The sequence below is a fragment of the Micrasema longulum genome, unplaced genomic scaffold (assembly GCF_059751315.1).
Source record: "Micrasema longulum isolate JH-2025_06_02 unplaced genomic scaffold, ASM5975131v1 h1tg001876l, whole genome shotgun sequence".
Taxonomy (NCBI): Eukaryota; Metazoa; Arthropoda; class Insecta; order Trichoptera; family Brachycentridae; genus Micrasema; species Micrasema longulum.
Genome location: NW_028279050.1, coordinates 14,391 through 37,083, shown reverse-complemented (window position 1 = coordinate 37,083; position 22,693 = coordinate 14,391). Strand labels below are relative to the sequence as shown.

At 32.4% G+C, this 22,693-nt stretch overlaps 1 protein-coding gene across 1 annotated transcript; it reads right to left on the bottom strand.

Moving 5' to 3' along the window:
• Positions 1 to 5,383: 5,383 nt before the first annotated feature.
• LOC148273673 (PDF receptor-like) lies at positions 5,384 to 22,433 on the bottom strand. The gene is made up of 5 exons (XM_088238361.1): positions 22,349 to 22,433; positions 17,932 to 18,115; positions 9,921 to 10,048; positions 9,653 to 9,733; positions 5,384 to 6,326 (listed from the first exon to the last, which is right to left on the bottom strand). Exons 1-5 carry the CDS (start codon positions 22,390 to 22,392, stop codon positions 6,314 to 6,316), a joined length of 450 nt encoding a protein of 149 aa, XP_088094487.1. The 5' UTR covers positions 22,393 to 22,433; the 3' UTR covers positions 5,384 to 6,313.
• Positions 22,434 to 22,693: the final 260 nt, after the last annotated feature.

The following is a 22,693-nucleotide window of genomic DNA, read 5'->3' as shown; positions in this document are numbered from 1 at the left end:
GATTCATTTTTATATATCTAAGATAGATAAATAGATAGATATATAGATAAATAGATAGATAGATAGATAAATAGATAGATAGATAGAAGATAGATAGAAGATTGAAATAAACTTTTTTTTTTTTTTTTAAATAAATATTTGCGTTCTTATGATTTACCCAAATATTTCATTTTGAGGGCCATTTTCAACGAGTTGTAAATAACTCACTATTAGAAAATGAAAGTTGTTGTCTACGAGTTGGGGTAGAGTTGGATTCGAACCTCGGATCATTGGTCCGTGAGTCTGAGACACTAGCCACAGGACTACAACCCGATTAAATGTTTACTTACAATCAATTACCTCTATGGAAATAAAGCAAAATATACGAAATAACTTTTTCCTCAACCTATTATTATGAGGATGGTAAAACCGGACTGGTCCAAGTCACATTTGCATACTTTAAAAAAAATGAGGGAGAAACGTTTGGGCCCCAAAATCACTCGCAAACGAGTGGAGGCGTATAAAAAAAAAAATAAAAAAAAACGTTTGGGCTTGCTATAAAAAATATGTTTTTTCATGGAATGATGCCTCAAATATTATAATAAGTAAAATATATATTTTTTTAAATTATTTTTATTTAAAGGAACACAACGTTGTTTTCTACAAAAAAACCACCACTTGGTTCACTAGCACAAACAGAATATAAAAAATTTAATCGAGTCACTCACATCAACCTACTCATATTATGAGATTAGTATCCAATAAAAACTAAACAACAAAGCATTCAACCAAATTTGATCATCTCTAAATCCAGCAGGTAGCATGTCAGCTTTCTCAGCCCCCTCACCCCCACCGTGTCGGGGTATGTACGGTATCGTAACGGTAATGAAACCACCTACCCCTTTTCCGAAACACTTTTAAGAAAGACAAGTGTCTTTCTTCAGTTTCACATATTCACTATAATTTTTTTGAAACTAATTAATAAAATAAAAAACCGCGAAAATAACAAACCATAGAAATTTTAAAAGCTTTCACAGTACCTCTCACTGCAGTATTGTAAATTTTTCATCAATCAAATACACACGGTCAGTACAATAAACCTTTTTCTGATTTCACAGCATGAAAGTGAAGGAATACAGTGTTAGTTCCAAATTGAGACCGCGGCCGTATGCTCCAGATCGATAGATAAAAGGGGTGATGAATTGGTGGAATAAATTTTAGAATTTTTTAAATGTATTAAATCTTTTTTAATAGAATGGGCTTGTTCGAGCATTCTATATCTTGTGCCGGTACATAGCTTCTGAGGTTTAATAGAAATGCCTCCAAGTCAATTTCATTTAGTTTGAAGTCAATTACTTCAGAATATTTATTATTTTAATAGATGGGGCTTGATCCCATACTGATTTTTAATTTACGCATGTTTGATATTTTTTATCCTTCTCACAAAAAAATTTGGTAGTCTTTGAAATGGGCAGCAAGGTCTTTAAAATCAAAGAACTTGTCGGTCATATATTTAATTGAAAATGGTTTATTTTTTCTACAATGTTGCACAAGATCCATCCAGGCTTTTTGGTGTGAAGATGTCTGTCTTCTTTTGCTCTCTACTTACAAAATAAATCCGTCTCATTGGGCAAATATGTATGGCAACTCACGAGGGTAGTGCATGACAATGTTATCGAATTGGTGTACTTTCAAAAATTGAATGAATTCCAAACTGAGAAATTGAAACTCACTAAGGAAAGGGGTATACATAATCAGTTACATATCGTCGCTTAAGCGGCAACATGACCAATCTAATGTTTTTACCAGATTGAGATAAGTATGTAAAAAGCTTTGTAGCCTTCTGAATCGACCTGCATACTCAGTTTTGACAAACTCTTACTAGAGGCGCCACAAATCGACTCATATTAACATGACATAACAAAATTTTCTAGACAGCATGACGTATGTCTTATTCAGTTTTTTGTCTTTCCTGCAAAGTGCAAAAAAAATGAGATGTCATGTTGCCGCTTAAGTGACGATATGAAGTATTAAATTTTTTTCATGCATATTCGCCAAAATCTTGATTTGAAATGAAATGATTGATGTTTTAATGTAAAATGGTACTTATACGTACCCTAGAAATACTTACCTTATAAAATATTTGTTTTTATCGAACATTTACTTTATTTTTTTGCGCATTAAAAAAAAACGATGTTTAAAATTTGAAAATTCTTACGCTGGTCTTACTTTTCATGGGTATTACCAGACTAAAGTACATTCACAGAGACTGGACCGTTGTGGACGTGCACACCGCGAGCCCACTGCATGATATGTCGATTATTTATTGTTTTAGGCAATAACCGGTACACCATGAAACCGGCTAATCTCCAGTCGATTTCATTTTGCAGGATTTTTACCTGAGAGTACTCGCTAAATTTAAATAATGATTTTGATAAAATTATCATTTAACTCTCTTTGTTAAGTTTTACTATACTATTTGAATCGGGTTGTGGTCCCGTGGTTAGTATTTCGGACTCACGGATCAAAGGGCCGAGGTTCGAACCCCACTCTACCACAACTTGATTTCCATTTTCTAATCGTGAGTTATTTACAACTCGATGAAAATGGTCACCAAAATTGAAATATTTGTGTAAAATATACAAACGCTAATATATATATATATAAAATGTTTACTAAGGTATTTTCACAGATATTTTTATCAAAATCATTATCTATGGAGTTTTATAAATAAAAAAAAACATTATTGAATTTAAATAGGTACAAACGAATCTAATAAATGTCAATCGACTATACTTTTACCATGCCGTTTAGATTAAGATGATATGTGTGAAATAGGCTATTCTCCGTCGGATATCATGCGGCTGGTTTGTTAATTTGGAAATTCTTATAATAATGAACAGGTGGTAGTCTATCATATGGTATATATAGTTAAATCAGTGGGTAGAACCAATAAAAGAAATCTTATTGCCGTTTGCATATGTTTTATTTATCATGCTTAATAGTAATACATGTAACACGTAGATAAGAAATTAATATTTAAATAATGTACCTTGAAAACCCATTAGCATTACCATCCTACCAACAAATTCATTCCTCACTTCAAGAGATTTTTAAATCTTTCTTGTTTCCATATCACAGACGTCCAATTTTGAAGTAAGCGGGTTTTCAATGATAACAAACAACGCACATTTTTTTATCTATGATTTTTTTTATAGGGCCTTTTCACATATTAGTTTCTATTGCAAATCCCAAACTATGGGTTGACGAGTGTCATAAAAAATGTTAAAAAGATGTACTTATCGCTCAAATTTATTTGTATTTTATGGGCAAAGCTGGAGTTGTGCATAATACTTTTTATGTTTATACAACAAAGCTGATAGTTTGAAAAGAGTCATTACATGTTAAGTATTTGGGTAAATATGACTCATCACCTCTATGTCACTTAACTAATTCTACTAAAACTTAAACTCCGGGAAAATTGGACTCTTGATTTAAATCTGTCTAAAAAATACTGTTTCTTCTTATTTTTGCTCTTATCTGCACAACGGTGCAAGAGCGCCCCATTAGTACACCAAATTCAGGGTATCTATGTCATTAATATATAGTACATTGCAATCCAAATACTGCGTTGTAATGAAAACTGCAGTTTAACGAGTCAAACGTAATAACCACTACAGAACGAAAGGGATGATGTTATATATTTGCCTCAAACTACGAAGTGTCATTAAACTGTTCAAAATTAAAAGTACTTCTAAATCCCAAAGAATAATCTTTACGAAATTAGGGTTGATCGCCGCGAAAATGAATATTATTTCAAATGTTTTAAATCTAACCGGTGTCTGCATCACACGAACAAGTTATTGAAATGATTTATTCGGTATTACTGTTTATTTTTCATTAATAAAACCTATTTAAAAGCCCCGATTTATTTTTGTCCAATTTTCCCGCAATTGCCTTATATTAAGTACACATAAAAATTGGATTATCTACTACAACATACAGAATTATGAATTCACAAATTTACCATTAAATTCTTATATTTAAATTTCACATTCAAAAGACAGTTTTGTTTTTATAAAAAACTTTTTTATCACGGACACTAAATTTTACAAGTTCCGAAACCAGATTCTTTCAAATATGAATTAAATATGTTATTTTGATATTTTATTTAGTCATATCACAAGATCCTGCTAACCAATTATGTTAGTATCTCCAGATATGCTGTAGTTTAGGAATTTATAAAGCAAAAAACAATCATTCATCATGAAATCACAAATACCGTTTTATCAGTTTTGTAATACGTAAAAAAAATATTTTATCATATTTTCTTATTTTTTGTAGATGTGGGTCAGTGCTTTATAAGCTCCTGACGTCACTGCGACTTTTGATCTATTTTGATGGGGGAACAATATTTTAGAAACACATTTCAAAAACATCTTCAAAAATAAAAAAAATCAAAAGATCGTATAAATAACCATAAATCAAATTGAAAAATACCCCTTATATCCTTTTACATATATCCTTTTAGTACAAGTGCGTCGGAATAGTTTGGCCTTATCGTATTAATTATATTCATCTCATTCTACCGGGTACTTAATGCTAAATATTTAATTAATAGGAATAATATTTAATGAGTCAAATTCATAAAAATCTTTGCTTTCAGAGTGGTGCTCTCGCACAGTAAACAATACTAAAAAAAGGATATAAGATGTTTGAAAATGACAAAAAACTTGCAAGGAACATTAGAAAATCATAAATCGCTTAAATTCTAAAAGATATAAAAAATCTCAATGTTATTTGGTATACAGCCTTAAAAAAACTACATGACAATAATAAAATCGTATTACTTTATTCACTGAATACTTACGAGTTCACCACTTATAAAAGTCTAGTAAAATAATCTATAACTTTTATAGAGTAATACGAATATCTCATAGAGCATGTTAGAAACCGGAAAATAATTCGTCATTCCACAAAATTCTCAAAAATAGCCCAGTCGAGATATAGTTTATATTCAAAGTGTTTATTTGTATAATAATTATAAATTAATCTTGAAAGATAGACAAATATTTTTTTTCTTCAAGTAATTAAAATACATATAAAATGGTACACACGTATTTAAAACTCTGGATAACATTTTAAGCATTTTCAATGATTGAATTATGTTGGTGTTTTCTCAATTAAACAACTTTGATCATATTTTGAAAATTTTTATAACTAGTTAATTAGCAATGGTTATACTTATAAAATTGGGTACAAGTATTGTTCATTTTGTCATTTGAATAAACCTCAGGAGAAAAGCTAAATATAAAATGAATTGGTCAACTCAACACCAAATAGTTAGGCAAACGATGCTCATTATAAAAAAAAACAGTATTGTTGCTTATTCTCCAGCGGGAAAAAATATTTTCCTGACATAATTAATTTATTTAACCTACGCAATATAATTAACAGTTTATATTTTTAGCGGATATTTATTTCAAGTCTATTTTGAAAAGAGTTTTTAGCAAATATGTAATTTAGTATGTATATTAAATAAAAACGTATGACATGTTTTTTTTCACATATTTTAAAACTTTAACGCAACTTGTACTTCCAATTGGGAAAAACTAGTTTATTTGACAAAAACATGAGTTTGTTTAAATTTAATTTTGAAACAAATGTAGATTTTTAAAACATTGAAATTTTCTGGCAAGAGAGTTTTTCTATTAGGTTTTTTCATAATACCTGGATGCTTTTAAATGAGATCTAAACAACCGTCTTTTAAATTATAAAGCAAAATATAAAAGCTTTTGTTGACGGAATAACACCACATCACTTTACATTAAAATTTATCTACTTTTTTAGTATTTCACGAGTGTACTTTTACAAAAATTTCTTTGAAAAATATGTATTTTTAAAAAACATTCAGATAATTGTATGAGGTTTCTACAATAAGCATCAATGATATACAATGTAATACAATGGTGTGTAGTAATGTATACATAGTATGTGAATCAGAAGATTTATTGATCCCTTTTACATTAAAAGCCGAAATCAATGTAAATTTACCATTTTCATTAAGCTGTGAGAATAATATAACTTCTATCGATTATAACTGTCTATAAATAGTAATAACAGTACTTTGAATAAGTTTCTACTACACTGATAATTAAGTAACCCTCGCTGACTTTCCTTAATATTTTAGTTTTCAGTTTATGAATCGCCGAAAACTCGACTTAAAATTACATTAACATCGAAAGCATTTTAAACTCTATATTTTAAATCATCCTCGAAATATGACTGCCGCTGCTCACACAGTTTGACCAACGCCATCCTTTGGTTGCGCACTCTAGACCTGGGTTCTGCAAACAAAGAAATGTATGAATTAAACAAACAAACAAACGTTTATAAATATGTAACATCTAACACGACCACATTAACAAACAACAATAAAAGTTAATTGCAGCAGATAACACTAATTATCTAAAGGACTTTATCAACAATGTATTTTTTTTTACACCCATAAATAATTTAATAATATAGAGAATTCACGACGCTAAGGCTTTACGTCTTCTTTAGTTACTCGGGATTAGAACCTTCTATTTGCGGAACTTCTACAATTTCCGCAAATTGTAATAGATTTCAAAAGCAGAGTTTTTTTAATTTAAATAATTATTATCTAACGCATAACAGCTACAAATGTTAAGAATTGCCTTTTAGAAGATTTTTAGTACTGTCCCTGGACTTGCACCTGAACCGTAAGACTAATCATCGAGCCTTAATGTTTGAAATGTTTAAGATACGCTACGATTGGCGGGCCTACAAATGCATGTTCCTATGCAACACAGGGTGCGTATAGGGAGGATGGTGAAAACGAAATAGCTTGTCATAAGTCTCATTTACATATTATATATAAATCTTCTTATTCATGTATTCTATTGTTTTAACCACTTAACTATTTTTTCAACACCCAAATTCTACCAATTTCTTCCTAAGTGGAATGTAGAATAAAATGAAATAATATTTTTTTTAAATATTATAGAATTAAATAGTAAAATTAAAGTAGGTGTAAATGTATCTGGGGTGCTATTCTGAACCGCTCTCGTGGCACGAGAAAACAGAAAACAGAGAGCGTTTGGAATACCACCCCTACACATTAATATTTAAAGCATTAACGTTGTGGTCAAACGTTTTACAAATTTTTATGAAATATTTCGATATAGCCACTTACCGAATTTTCTATATCTACCGGTTTCAAGACGTACCCTTCTCTTTGTCAGGACGTCAATTAAAACAACATGCAAAACCACACATTAAAATGCATGTCTTGGTGATTTTATTATAATTTAATATTTTTGTGCAACAACTATGGTGAAGGTGTGTAGTGGGTTTTGCATGTTGGTTTAATTGGTGTCCTGACGAAGTGACGGGTACTCGAAACCGGTAGATATAGAAAAGTCGGTAAGTGGTTATAGACAAATATTTAATGACATTTAGTACTTTTAGAGAGTTTAATGACCTTTTCTTCCGCATCATTTTGAAGATAAAATATAAATTTATCTTCCTAGGTATGTTTGCATGGTAGGTATGTATATATTTAACTTTAGGTATGTATGTATATATTTAACCTACAATGTTATCCAATAGTTTCATATTTTGTGTTACATTTTTTTTCACCCCTTTTTTGTAATCATATTTTTTATTTCTATTGTTCGAATTAAAGGGTTTGTATGTATTAAAAAAAATCCTTTACATACCTGATTAGGTATACAAAAGGTTACTTTATGTATAGTAATTTTATGAATTTTTTAAATAAAATGTCAAATAAAAAAAAAACTGATATTTGATGATGACCACATGTGTACAAACATACTATATTTTATTTAATGTTAGTCAATAAAACAACATTTAAATTTAATCTAATGATAACGTCAACTCTATACAGGAAACAATAAATCATAAAAATAATAAAAACACAACATTAGCTATAGAAAAAAAAGGACTATATGAATATTGCTAACTAGAAATGAACAGTATTGTTAAGGACAGTCAACTTGTACTTTATTAGTTTTTGTCCTTTTAGCCCAGACGCCGAGCGTCGGGTAGTTTTGCTTAAATTTCAGGGAGTTTTAATAACCAGTGTGTTAGGATAAAGCTGGAAGTTGCTAATAGCATATTCTGTTTGCGATCTTGAATTCTTAGTAGAAGTTTTTAAAAAAATGCAAAACATTTTCGAAATTTTGGTTTTTTGAGCATTGAACATAGCTTACATAATTTTTTGTTAAAACTTTTCATTTATTACATTATAGATCAACAAATTTGCTACCTTTAGCTGGCTACTTGTCTCTGCCTTCCTTCCACAAAAAACCTTCCATTTATGTAATAATAATTATCAAGTACTTATATTTAATAAGCTATGCATTAATAATGAAGCAGTTTCAGTTTTTTTGTTGTTATTGTGTTATATTAAGAGTCAATACAACATTTCTAGTCATGCGATTACAAGAGGAGATCCCAGCAGAATACTCCTATGAGGTTCTCCTGTAATTTGAATTTCAGGTAAACGTCGTTTTGCGCCGGTTCGATTTACGCCGATTTACAATTACGCCGGTTGGTGCCGGCGTGGGATTCCCCGGTTCAGCCGACACCAGACGACATTAGACGACATTACGATTCTAATAGCAGATAAACTTTTATACGTTGTTTTATTCTATAATTCCCGCAGAAGAAAAAGAGGAGGATGAGAAAGAAAATGATAGGAAAACCTTAAAAACGGGCGATCTAACTCGTATCCTTTCCTCTATAGAAAGGCTAACAGATGAGCTCTGTGAGATAGATGGGGATTTTAATCGAAGCGCAAATGTTAAAAGAAGCGTCACAGCTGCCGTTCGACCTTATGCTATGATTCTGCAAGAAATAAATCAACAATCAAAACAAATGAAATTGGAAGCTTTTTTAAAAAAAGTGTGAGAATTCAATTTAGTACCGACAAACTGGTGAGTTAGTGTTTATTATTAAAAAAAAACATTATTTATATCAAGAGATTATTATTTATTTTGTAAACGAATTTAAACTGTATTTGTTAAATACATTTATAATTTATTTTGAATATATATCATCATCATTCATCATTCCCTTTTTGCACCTAATAGTGCATAGAGCACTGCATTGGTACACCAATCGCAGCGAATCTTATCATTTTTGTTACATAAAGGTAAGATGATCAGTCTTACGCTTCAGGTACCAGTCCAGGGACTATGAAGTATTCTAGAGTGAAAACACCCTTTTAAAAAAATATTACATATCAACCATATCGGGAATCGAACCCGAGATCTCTTGCATGGCAAGCTAACGCGCTGACCATTACTTAGATTGTTAGATTGTTCTTAGAATTTCGACACGGAACCTAACCTAACCTTATATCTTCTATTATATTTGTGTTCATTTTACGCCGATTTTTTTACGCCGGCGTCTCTCGGAACGGAACCCCGGCGTGAAACGACGTGTACCTGTATTTCGAGTGCTATTTACCGACCGGACGTCTGGGCTATTTTTCCATCTCTTAAAATGAAGAAACATGGATATTATGTTCTTGCAATTCGTTTGAGAAGCAAATGAAATGGGTATCGCGATAACCTCATAATGACTGAGGAATCACGGTGTAAGACTTTGCGTCTATTTTACTTACTCAGGATTAGAATCTTCTATTTGCGGAACTTCCACATTTTCCTTCTTATTCCCAAAGCACCCCATGTCCGTTTCGTCTTTTCTGTAAATGTGAACAACAAAAAGGCAAAACTTAACAACTCGTAATATTTACAAAGAAAGATTGCCTTTTGAACGATTTGTGATATTTAGTACAATACTATGTACATACATATTATGTTTTGGCATTTCTGCCCCCTGATGTTTTATGTAAGTTAAGATTTACCATGTGATACTGATTTCGTACGTACCCAATTTCCTGAGATTTAAGCCGGTTGACTTCAGATGAATAGTGAAAAGCGGAACTTCTCCTGGTTTGCATACGCTGCTCCCTCATGTCCATGTACAGAGAAAATTGTTTCATAATGGCAGCGCGAACCTAGAAATAATGTTTTTATATCTTACACCTTTCTAAAATGCTTAAAGCCTATTAATGATTTCCTTCCAGACACAAGCCAACAGTGTATAATGAAAAAAATAGAATGTTTAATAGGTAATGTAGGTAAATTGTGTCCATATTTTAAAAAAATCACATTTCACAAGCATGTACACAAGTTAAATGTTTATCAGATAGTATTTCTATCATGGTAATGTTTTTGTTTAATAAATACCTACTGGACACAAAATTCATATTCAGCCGCAATATATAAATTCGAGTTTGTGAATCTCCTAAAAAAATGTCGGAATTTTTAATTAAGCGCTTTGAGCATTTTGCCATTTTATTCTTTGAAAATCGAAATCAAGGAGCTTACTGAAAGCCAAACACATATTAAGGTTACAAAAGAGATAAATAATAGTTTTTGGCAAGTTTTTTTTTTTGTTTTTTTTAAGTGAGCACTTTAAACACAGGGTAACATTCACCAATCTGTATTTGTTTCTCACTCTAGATAAGCCCAATGACCCATATATATATATATATAGTATACTAATATGTTTTCACAACCTGCCGATCAATTTTGTATGAGTAGTATTTAATCAAGTATTAAGATCTGGAAGAATCGCAGTATAACCATTGACACCAAAAAGAGACTGGCGAAGGCCTTGGTTTTCTCAGTGTTCATGTATGGTGTGGAGTGTTGGACACTGAGGAGAAAGACTGATGTGCGAGAAAAGAATCCTGCAGTTTTTTGGGCATATTTCCAGGGGAGATTCTGATAGTTTGGAGAAAACTATTCTCCTGGGAAGTGTCGAAGGGACAAGGTCGCGTGGACGTCAACCGACAAGATGGAGCGGTACAGTCACTGAGTTATCAGAATCGTCACTGACGAATGCCTATAGAAGAGCACAAGACCGTTCCAGATAGAGGGAGACTGTCCACATACGAGCCATGCCTGGAGTCAGGCGTAATCACCATCCTCAGACATGAGGCACGGATTGAAGAGAGTATTTAATATGCAAATTGTCATGTATGTAACTAGTACTGATTAAAAAGACATTTAATTTGAAAAAAATATAAAAAAAACCAAATTAAGCTTCGTTTTATTTGTAGATTTATAATTGAAAAAAAAAATATTCACCGAGAAACGAATAAGCATATCTGAGTTAGACTATTTATCAAATTGGTTTCTACGTTATAAATGTTCTTGATATATAATGTTTGTCGATTTTTTAAGCAAACTGGATGAACAGTTGGTATTTAAGTAAAAATATTTTGAGTATATCAAGAACCTTTATTGGCTAAAATAGGTTTTTAACCCTCTAAGAATTTTATTTAAATTCATTGATATCTCGACTTCGGCGAAGAAATTACAAGATATAGGTCTGAAACTTTCAGTTTTATTGCTTGTAAAAATTGCCCAAGTATACACAATATGTTTTATACACGTTCAATTATTAGATATGTATTAAACATAAATAACTTTACGCAGATACTTAAGTACAATGTGAAATGAGGTTCCTAAAACGAGCTTTCATTTATTTGCCTATTTGACACTTCACTGGTATTCCGATATAAAAAAAAATCATTGCATGTATGTATTTAAGATTTATTAATTTTTTTGAATATACAAGATACAATATGATTTCACAAAAAAACTTCAAATAATGTATCCGTTCCGAGAAACTAACTTATATTCAAACACTTTGTCATCGGGAGCTCAAACATCAGTGAAAAAGTATTATATATGCCAATATACCAATATTACAGAACCGTAGTCAGAATTTATTTTCAAGGCTGGTATTTTGAACAGATTTAAAGCGCTGTATAACGCGTTTTTACGTACTTAATACGCGCTTCACCGTTTTATAAATGCATTCGGAATACCAGCCCAAGGTAGGCTCAAAAAATGTCGAGGCAGGCGGATTTTTTAAACATTTTATACATATTTACGTATGTATAGGAAAATATAATAACCATCTCCGCCCGCATCAAACGGTGCATAGGAAGCGTCAAATATCTGCTACATACTCACCCTCAATAACATGTACACTAAAAAAACTGATACACTAAAACGAGCACTTAGCATAAATATTATTATGTTGTTATGAAAGTTATCCTCATAATGTAATCGAGACAAATTTAATATATCTATTTCTACCGACACATTGAAACCATTGTATAAATTCTTTAATCTGTTTTGTTTTTATGAGAAAAATTAAATAAAAATAAATAAAAGTAAGGGGCTCTGCCTTGCACTTCAGATATACATATATATGTCCAGGAACATAAAATATTGCATTAAAGAACCACACTTTTAATCAATATTTCAATGGTATTTCCGGAGATAAATACATTGCATTAGCTGGTATGTATTTAGAGCATTGCGCAAATTTGATAAATTTGTAAGAAATTTATAATAAAAAAAGACTGCTAACTAAACTATTTTCGTGATGTTCCGCGATATAAATGGCAAAATTCTAGTTCATTAACAGACAAAAATGTAATAAACTGTGCAACCAACCAACCTCATGTATGAGGGTCATCCACAAATAAGTTTAGTTTATATAAGATGGTGTTTTGTGTTTCTTATACAATAATGTTTTCTTTTTATTTCGGATGTATTAATTTGTATGATATTATGTATTTTCAAAAAATGTTTTTTCTTATGTACGGTCCCAAATGAGTTTATAATAACTCCTGGGTTTCTAATATTATATGTTTTATTAATAATAAAAAAAAGGTTTTTTTTTTTCGAAGGAAATTTTTCGTTCCTAAGTTAGCATCTGACGTGTAGGGGGGATCCTGACGGTCAGTTAATTCGGTCACACGTGTTTGTCGGCCAATTTGTTTAGTCGCCGTAATTTTTTCCGATGGAGAACACGTCACGCTCTCCCGCCACCTTCCGACCGTGCGCAATCCGCGCGGTCATCCGTTTTTTGACTTTGCAGAACAATACCGCCGCGAATATCCATAGAAAGTTTATGCTAGTGATTTGATCAGTCGATAAAATGTCACGTGGGTTAGGTTGTTCAGAGAAGGCTGTACTGATACTCACGACGAGGCAAGGAGCCCATTCCCGACCATCAGTGATTTCTGACGAACTTGTACAATAAATTGAAGAACAAGTGCAAAAAGATCCCCGTGTGTCTTGTCTGCTTGGTGAAATTGTGTCAGAAAAACTTGGTGAAGAAGTTGTGTGCGAGGTGGGTGCCCAAAATGCCCTCACCGGAATACCGCCAAAATCGCGTGACCACCGCGTGTGAATTTTTGGATCGTTTTGCACAGAAAGGAGAAGCTTATCTGGATTCTATCGTGATGAAAGATGAGACGTTAGTGCATCACTACACCCCAGAATCCAAAATGCCATAACTTTAGTGGCGACATTCATCTCCCCTATCCACCAAAAAGTTCTTAACGACCCATTCAGCCTGAAAAGTTATGGCATCAGTTTTCTAGTACCGTAAAAGGGGCCCTTTTAGTTGATTTAATACCTAAAGCAAAGGCTTACTGCAATATCCTAAAAAAACTAAAAAGAACCACACAGAACCACACAGAACCATAGAAGGGGATATTGCCACCCGTCTCCCCTATTTACCCAACTTGGTGCTTTAGGAATATTACATTTTCACTAAACCTTAAGAGTTTTTAGGTGAGAAACGTTTTTCCAATGATCAAGAGGTCGAAGAAGCAGTGAAGAAGCATCTGAAACAGCTGGCGGCTGATTTCTATGACACTGGCATACAAAAAATTGTGCCCCGACTACAGAAATGTCTCGATCTCGACGACAATTACTGTGAAAAATAGTTTAATACATTTGTGAACTATCCTGTGAATTTCTATTAAATACAAGAGTTTTTGTACTTTAAGCTTGTAATCGTACTTAAAAAATAAAATATTACATCGTGTATGGGAAAATTTTAAGCTTAATTAACACATTATCATTACTTGACAGACCTTACTTAAGATAGTAAATTTCATAGCTATAAGTATAACATAAAACCAAAAACAAACTATATTTGAAAATTATAGTAAACTTTCAAGAGGAAATTTCGCTTTAAGTACAACATAAAAATATTATATTATTGTAGGTACATAATCAATATGAATTTCGCCAGAAAATAAATTATAAATTGAGACACTGAAATATAATTCATAAAAAATGAACTCTTAATACTATAATTTGATGACAGAAGGGCGAAGAATTGTTTTACACGTGACGCTATTTTTTATAATTTAACTTGGCATATTGATTGCCTTGATATTTTGCATAAGATACATTTAAATGCAGAGTTATCTTCAACTATTTATAAAATAAAATTGAGCTTTTCTTTACGAAAATTAGAGTTTTTGTATACAAATTTGAAATATCTTTATCAGTAACGTAAATTATTTTTGTTAATATGAACTCGTTTATTTTTCATTCAGGCAATTCAATTTTACTGCAGAGGGAATTGAAAATAACTCTGAAAACTTCCCATCGTAATCGAGGCCCAGGGGCCTTATGCTGGATTCCTTTGTCTTTGGAACCGTATGCGACATACGTATATTAACGAGTGACAGCATTATTGAACCGCCCCACCCCCCCAGGCGACTGAAGCCGATTGAAACCCAGTCGATTTTATGTATTATCATCGAGATTTACAATCAAATGTAATATTTTGCCGTCCACGGTCAACATTATATCCCCTGAAATGCTCCTTTCCATCTTTGATTTATTTAAGGTAAAATGAACTACAGCGATAAAAACATTATCATGATGGCACTGTAAGAAAAATGTGATGAATATAACTACTGTAATTATTTCTGCTCATTTACATAGATTTGATATATTATTATAGATAAGATATATATTCCATTTCACTGCAATGAAATGAAATGGCACGAAGAGCAGCGGAGTTAAACTCAATTATAATCACGGCTTATGATATTGAAAATTAAAAAAGTAACTTTATTTTTGTCAAATAATATGTTTTTAGAATCATCAAAACCAATATAAAGACTCTTTTAAAAGAGCCTTTAAAACGATTTTTGGCATGTAAATAAAATACTTTCTAGAAACATGATTTTAATAATATTTTATCAATGATTGGTTTCTAAATTAGTTTTTGAGTAGTTCTTTTTTTAATTGACTATTATTAATATCCAAAATATTTCATTTAAATGTATTACTATCAAAGACATACAATAATAATTATGAATTTCTTAATAAAATATTTTCTTTTATCACAAATGTATTACATACACAAAGGATACCCAAATAAGCAACTTTCACAAAAAACCAAGATCTCGGAAGATGATTGATGTTTAAATATGACAGGAGAGCCATTGATACATACGTATTTTTAAATGAATTGTCGAAAGGTTTTCAAGAATAGCATGACAATGTAATCGAGATGACCGCTCGACTATTGACGAGTGAGCGACAAAATGTCTCGCCCTTCCAGCATAAGGTCCCCGGTTGCCGAGTTCGACCCTACCCGCTTGCATATCCACATCGCACGAACTTCGCTCTAAATGGAATGATTTTGCAGACATATATGATCTTCAGATTAGTAACATGGATTTTGGAAATTTACATAAATACACAAAGGCTGTAGAGATATTTATTTACCAAAATAAAATAAAATAAAAATACCGCGTTTTCATTTTTAATTGAGGAAATAAGTGCCTGATTGCAAAAAGTCAATTTAATTAAATATACCTATTACACAGGTACCTACGAGTAAACATATTTTATTATTGTATAAAATATGCAATAGGATACTACAAATACCGATAAAAACACGTAAAATGGATTAAGAAAAATTAATTGTATTTTCAAAATCAATATGGATATTGGGAGAAATGCTTTCATACATAGTTTTAAAAATAAAAAAACATATTTTTACAAAAACGCGACATGTTTGGACTTGAAAATTGTGACGTCAAGATGATATATTTAATTTTAAAGGTCACAAAGTTTAAAATTTGACCGAATCGTAACGTATTAGGGGCATGGCCAATGCAATGGACCGTTTTCGTAGGAATTAAAAAATATTTTGTATGCTACTAACAAGGACGAAATTTTATTTTTTACTAAACAGTATTTCTCGGGCTCTTATTAATTTAAATCTGTAAAAAAATATTAATAATTCCCTATTGTTTTAAACCAATTTATGTTTCGGAAAAAATATCAGCAATTGTATGTACTAGAACATATTTATTAAAATGAATTCATATTCAACAATGTTTGAGTATATCCAAATGCTTGCAGACTGGCTGGATTTCCTCCCTAGGGAGTTATTCATATTTAAATTTATTTCAACAGAGAGGGAAAACATTTTTGAGAAGAGAATATGGAAGTCTAGGCATTTACAAGGCTTATGACCTGTCATTAACTGGTTTAAGTGGCCACTTTACACACTGTGTAACATTCACCATTCTGCCCATGTTTCAACATCCATATTTCCTCGACTCAACAGTCAAAGTCAACAGTCAAAAGTCAACAGGATGGAAGAGTTGAGGAAATATGGATGTTGAAACATGGGCAGAATGGTGAATGTTACACAGTGTGTAAAGTGGTCACTTAAACCAGCCAATGACATGTCATAAGCCCTGTAAATGCCCAGACTTCCATATTCCCTTCTCAAAAATGTTTTCCCTTTGTTGAAATAAATTTAAATATGAATTAATATTACCTAAATAATTCATTTAAAGGTTGATTCCTTTACATTCCAATCCGATTTCTATCCCCATATTTGTTATAAATCATAAGAGCCCAGTTATTTATTTTGGAAAAACAATTTAGAATAGGAAGGTCTTCGGTCGTTAAAAAAGTTACCGGTGTGTAGATGACGTTTCGCCGTGATCGTAGAACAACGGCGGGTGTGCGAAAACTCGACATTGACTTTCTTTTATATTCAATAGTGAAGAGGTTATATAAAGTCTTTATATTCCAGGTGTGAAAATAATACATTTAAATAACTCAAATATCAAAAAATATACCCTTGTACTTATCAAGTTGTGACATAGTGTCAAAAAAAAACTCAAACCGCTCTCATGTAGAGTTGAAGAATATCACACGCGTCGTTGTTCAACGGCCACGACGGTTCGTGCTAAGCATCAGAGAAAGCTATTCAAGCTATTCTGTAAATATAATACTCATTTTACGCAATATAGTAATACGCACTTTGTCAAATTTTTCAATTTATTATTATATAATCGCCTAGTTCATTAGCCAGACACAGACATATCTAATGCGATATTTTTGACAAAAAGTAAGAAAATGAATATTCAAATGTGCACCAAAGATTTTTTAATACTTGTGCTCGAAATTTTGGCGAGGAACTAAGATGTCTTTTATTTTTATTTATTGTTAATTTTATGAATTACTGTATTTTGTTATTTTGTATTATTTTCAATGTTAAATTAATTATTCAATGGCTGTAAATACAACAAAATATATTTATTTAGCGTCACCGTAACTGATAGGGTCTGGACACGTCACACGGCGCGGTACGGTGACGTGTACGGTGCGCCGCGCCGGCTCACGGCGCATCCGCTTGTTAGTTAATGTTTCTCAAAATATTCGTATTACGGTTCGTACACAAATTTGCAGCTTTTGTCTAGATATTCGTATTCTTCTCTTGTTATTGAGAATACGTCTTTCGCAGTCCACATCTAGACAAAAACTGCTCGGCGCCGTGCCGTGGTGATGTGTCCAAACCTTAATTGCAATCGATCTGTTTTTCATTTAGTTTTTAGTTGACTAAAGTACACGAAGAACCGTAAATTTACAAGTTTTGTAAAGAGGAACTCTGCCTACTCAACTCAAATGTCCCCCTTTGAGTGTGTCTGACTAAAAACTGGACGGTGGCGCAAAAATACAGATATGAAATAGTAACCTCTCCGTTCAGAAAGCAGTAGATAAGAGCGATGAAGAATCCTTGGAATGAAGTCAGGAAGTGGGTAGTGTAGGACCAGAGAGCGAATTCCCACGGAGACTTTTCCAAAGGAGCCTGGGTCATGTTGAGGAGGTTGGTGATTCCTAGTAGGGGCAACAGCACTACGGCAGCTCGGACGGCCTTCCTGTTGGAAACACATCCACAGAACTTATCAAGCAACTCATTTATTTATTCAATTAACACGGTTTCATAATATACACTTAAGTATTAACATACAAATCCTACTTAATTCGTCTAAATGTCATATCCTCTAAATCTAGAAGAATTTCTCAAAATACGCCTCATTCTCTTAAAATTAAGTGTTAGACACTAATTCGCATACTTGATATTTTTTTTCGCCAAAGACATGGAAAGTATTGACAATACAAGCTATTTTCAATAAAAGAAAAATAGAAACAAGTGACAAAAATAACAGTTAATTAAATAAGCGCTGCACTCAATATTTCTATGACGTGTGGCTTGATTTTGTTATAAATATCGACCTCGGTAAATAATTCGTTATATTGCTCGCATTTCTCCCTTTTATTAATGTAAATGACCATGTTAGCAAGACGACACATTTTTAAATAAAAAATACGAAAAATGATACCAAGATGACTTTGTGAATAATCATTTTTACTTTCCATAGTATATTTTTACGCAATAACCAATATTTTCTTAATATAAATTAGATAGTAATGTAAGCAAGCAACAAAAATCGCACAATATTTATCATCAGCAAACATTTTTAGAAAAATACAATGGAAAAATTCGTTTATAGATGCACCACATAATAAAATATATAGTAAATTATTCAACCACACCATCAACCATTATATCCAACCATTTTAAAGACACCACCCCTTTTACAAATAATTCAATGCACATATTATCACCTAGCCTCAACATATTACGGGTTGGTTACCTTTGATGAATCCCGACAGTCAAAATGAAATTGTTCCAATCTGTCGCGTATTAAATCAACAAATTTGGAGAAATAGCATAGGCAAATTAGACAAAACAAAAGGTGATCGAGGGAAAAAGATTCCAGAGTTTTGGAACTTTGCATGATTGTTAGTATCTACTGCATAACGTATTAAAAGTCCCCGAGGGGATGGTTCGCTAAGGGTGGGGAGATTAAGGTTACCTTTGACGGTTTTCTACAAATATCTACGAAACTATCACTGAGCGAAAAATATTCTCCAAACAAATTAAAATGAACAAAATTTTCTACGAAAACGGATTAGTTTTTTTGTTGTTGTTGGATTAACATTTTTGAAAATACGAGGCAGACAAAATAACAAATAAAATCTAAATTATTTGAGATTTCTCGAGTATTCACTGTGCACAGCAAACGGCTTGGTGAGTAATACTTTTAATTAAATAGTTTTTTATCTCTCTTACAAGCGTGCGTGCATCCTTACTTTTTTTATTCTGAACATTTACTTCCCCCCCCCCATCTTTTAAAAAGTTTTGTAATCATTTCGGCGAATTGATCATGTCCAATAAATTTAATCCCAGGTAGTGAAGAATTCACTTCCCACTTTTTTTGATCCAATAAAGTACATATTATGTGCTCCTGGATTACCTTCTTTCAGCACAAAGATGCTAAGGCCACCAGATTACAAAGAGCTCCTTCGGGCAGCTTTTCTCGTTTGAAAACGAGCATTTTTTCCGTGTATGTGGGCACCGCTAAGGTAGGAAGTGGTCTCAAGGACGTATTGAGCACAATTTTTGCTGCTGACTCTGTCGACAAAATATAAACTGGACATGTATTTAGCAGAGCTGTACGAAGACACTTGCTTTTTCAGACTGTTTTAGCTCGAAATATTCTAAACTGTTTCAAGATCTTTAATGAACTCTGGGCTGAATTCAAGTAAATGTTGAGTTAAATAAATATAAGACGTTGACCCGAATTATGCTAAAAGAGAGTAGCCAACAAGCTTTGCTCCAAGAAAAAATTAAAAATGAGCTGAGCTCTTTGAAAAACAATGAACCTACTGCCACGCTATGGGTGCAATACATTCACGTGGTTTCTGTTAAGAAAACTTTTATTGCAGCAGCACGCTTAGGTGATTGGGATTCCCATCTTTGCTGTGTTCAGCAAATAATTTCCCATTTTCATGCCAGTGTGCACTTACAGAGGCCAAGAGTGCCTTTTTATATCTGCAAGATATGAGGGCTCTTCACAGTAACCTGGCTCTTCATAGTAGCTGAACAAATGCGAAGAAAAAGCACCAATACATCAGTTAACATTAATTTTGACGAAACCATGGGGGTGACAGTTCAACAAGGACAATTTCTTACAAACGAGAATAACTAAATAAAGTTAATCCGTATGCTGTGTCAGAAAATGGCAACCATGGGCATTAAAACAGAAACAGCTGATGAAGATGCCGACACCAGCATTGTGCAATGTGGTATTAATAAATCATTAAATAACACTTACACTGTAGTTAAAGGAGAAGATATTGATTTGCTCGTCTTACTGATTGCTTTAGCTTTACAACAAAAAAATATTTTTGTGGCAAACTAGAGGGGAAAAGTTGACACAAAAATATACTCATCCTTGGAGTTATAAAAACTTGAAAATATCTCACAAAGTATTATCTTTAACCATGCTTTGAGTGGGTGCAACACCACCTCATCTTAAATTAGAAAAGGTAAAACAAATATTGTTAAACTTTTTGTGAAAAATACACGTCTTTGAGCCATTGCCGATGTATTTTACTACGCCTTATCAACACCAGGGGAGGTGTCGCAAGCCAGCGAGCAAATGAATTTTGAGCTTAATCAAGCTCGTGAAGATGAATTGATCAGCCGTAGATACTCCGCATTCTTGAAGTCTGTTAAGAAGGTGAAACCTGATTTTCCGTCACTACCACCTACGAAAGGCTCTGCCCAGCAATAAGTTTCTAGAGTATTTTTGCAAGTGCAGCAGTGGTTAAAAATCAAACTGTCACCTAAAAAGTGGGGGTGGAAACAAGGTAACGATGGAACACTGGAGCCCCTATCAAAATGAAACTGTGCGGCACCTGATCCAGGATAAAATGCACTTTAGTCTCCAGCAACTTTCAAGAAACTTATGTGGTGAGATTCCTTTACCATCAGACGATGAATCTCGAAATTAAAATAGTAAAAGTTGTAAAAAAGATACGATTAAATTTATAATAATTTTGGAAATCTACTACTTAACGTCAAGTGTTTTTAGCCGTACACTAGGACGGAAAATCTGCAATGTTTTATTTTTCTTTAAACTTTTTTATTTTGTCTGCCTTGTATCTCCGAAAATATTGCTGCTATAAAAAAATACAGAAACATTTTTTGGATGGACAATTTCAATTGATTTAATTTGTCCTGAAATATTTTTCGCTAGAACTGATAGTTTCGGAGATATTTGTGAAAAACCGTGAAAAGCGACCTTTAAACCCTCCTTCCCACCCTAAGCGGGCCGCTACCCTCGAGGACTTTTATATACAGTAGATACTGACAAACAATCATGCCAATTTTTGAAACTTCGTGCCTTTTTCCCCTTAAAAAGTCTAATTTGCGTAGGCTAAAAATGTTCATTTTAATATAATTATATAAAGATTTTGTCAACTATTTTATGAACTGGGCCCCGATCATAACGGAAAGTTATCAGAGTAACATTCAAATGTCTATACAGTAACATCCAATTTTCTCTACGAACGTGTGTATATTTAATAAATCATTTTTAAAGTATCTTCGTCAAAAAATTGTTATTCAACATGTCCGTATTTTTATATATTTTATTTTCAGACATAAAATTCACTTTTATTTAATAGATAAGTTAAGATTACTCTTTTAACTTCCCATTCTAACAAGGACCCTTATGGATTTTCTAGCCTATTAAACATGCGATAAACAAGTTAAGAATACATCAAAGCACGCTTCTGCAGATACGATACCGATGTTTACAGAAAAGTATAAGTTATATCGATTTATGGATTTATAGATTTCATGAGCCTAATAGAGCATCGTATAATTGTTAATTTTAATTATTAAACTCCAACAGTTCCTCTTATTTTTTTAATTGAAATTTTCATTTTTTTTGTACACCTTTTTAGTAAATCAAAGTAATGTTAGTAACTTCGTTTGTGAATTATTTACACTAAGAATGTAAAATATGAACATCTTACTTTATAGCCCCGCACTAGAGATGAAATAATAGTTACAATATCACGCGTTCATATGAGTTTTCTAAAGCGTGCATTTCGAAACGTATCGGGCAAATTGATGATCGGTATATCGGCAAATATATATATATCGGTGATTCTGATCAAAAACATCTTCGCCGATATATTGTTATCGGACGCATCCCTAAAAAGTTCATGGTAAGTTTTTTGGTAATATTTACCTGACTTGGTCGATCTCACTAGTGTGGCTTTGTCGGAGTTTCATCACCAATACGCGAATAATGTTCAGTAGGAATACAAAGTTCAGCTGAAAATTCAAACAACAATAATTATTATCGGGAAATCAAAACGGCAACATAATAATATCACAATCAAGGTTTCAACTCTTTACTTGACTAAAATCAACATTGAGAGGACTAAAACGCCCTCCATCCACCGGCCGTTATAAGGTCCCTAGCACTCTGCATAGAAAAAATATTATACTCTATCCAACCATTTATTTAACTTTTGACAGCTCGATTATGTATCGATTAGGGATGTCCTAATGCGTTACCGAATCGATTTCT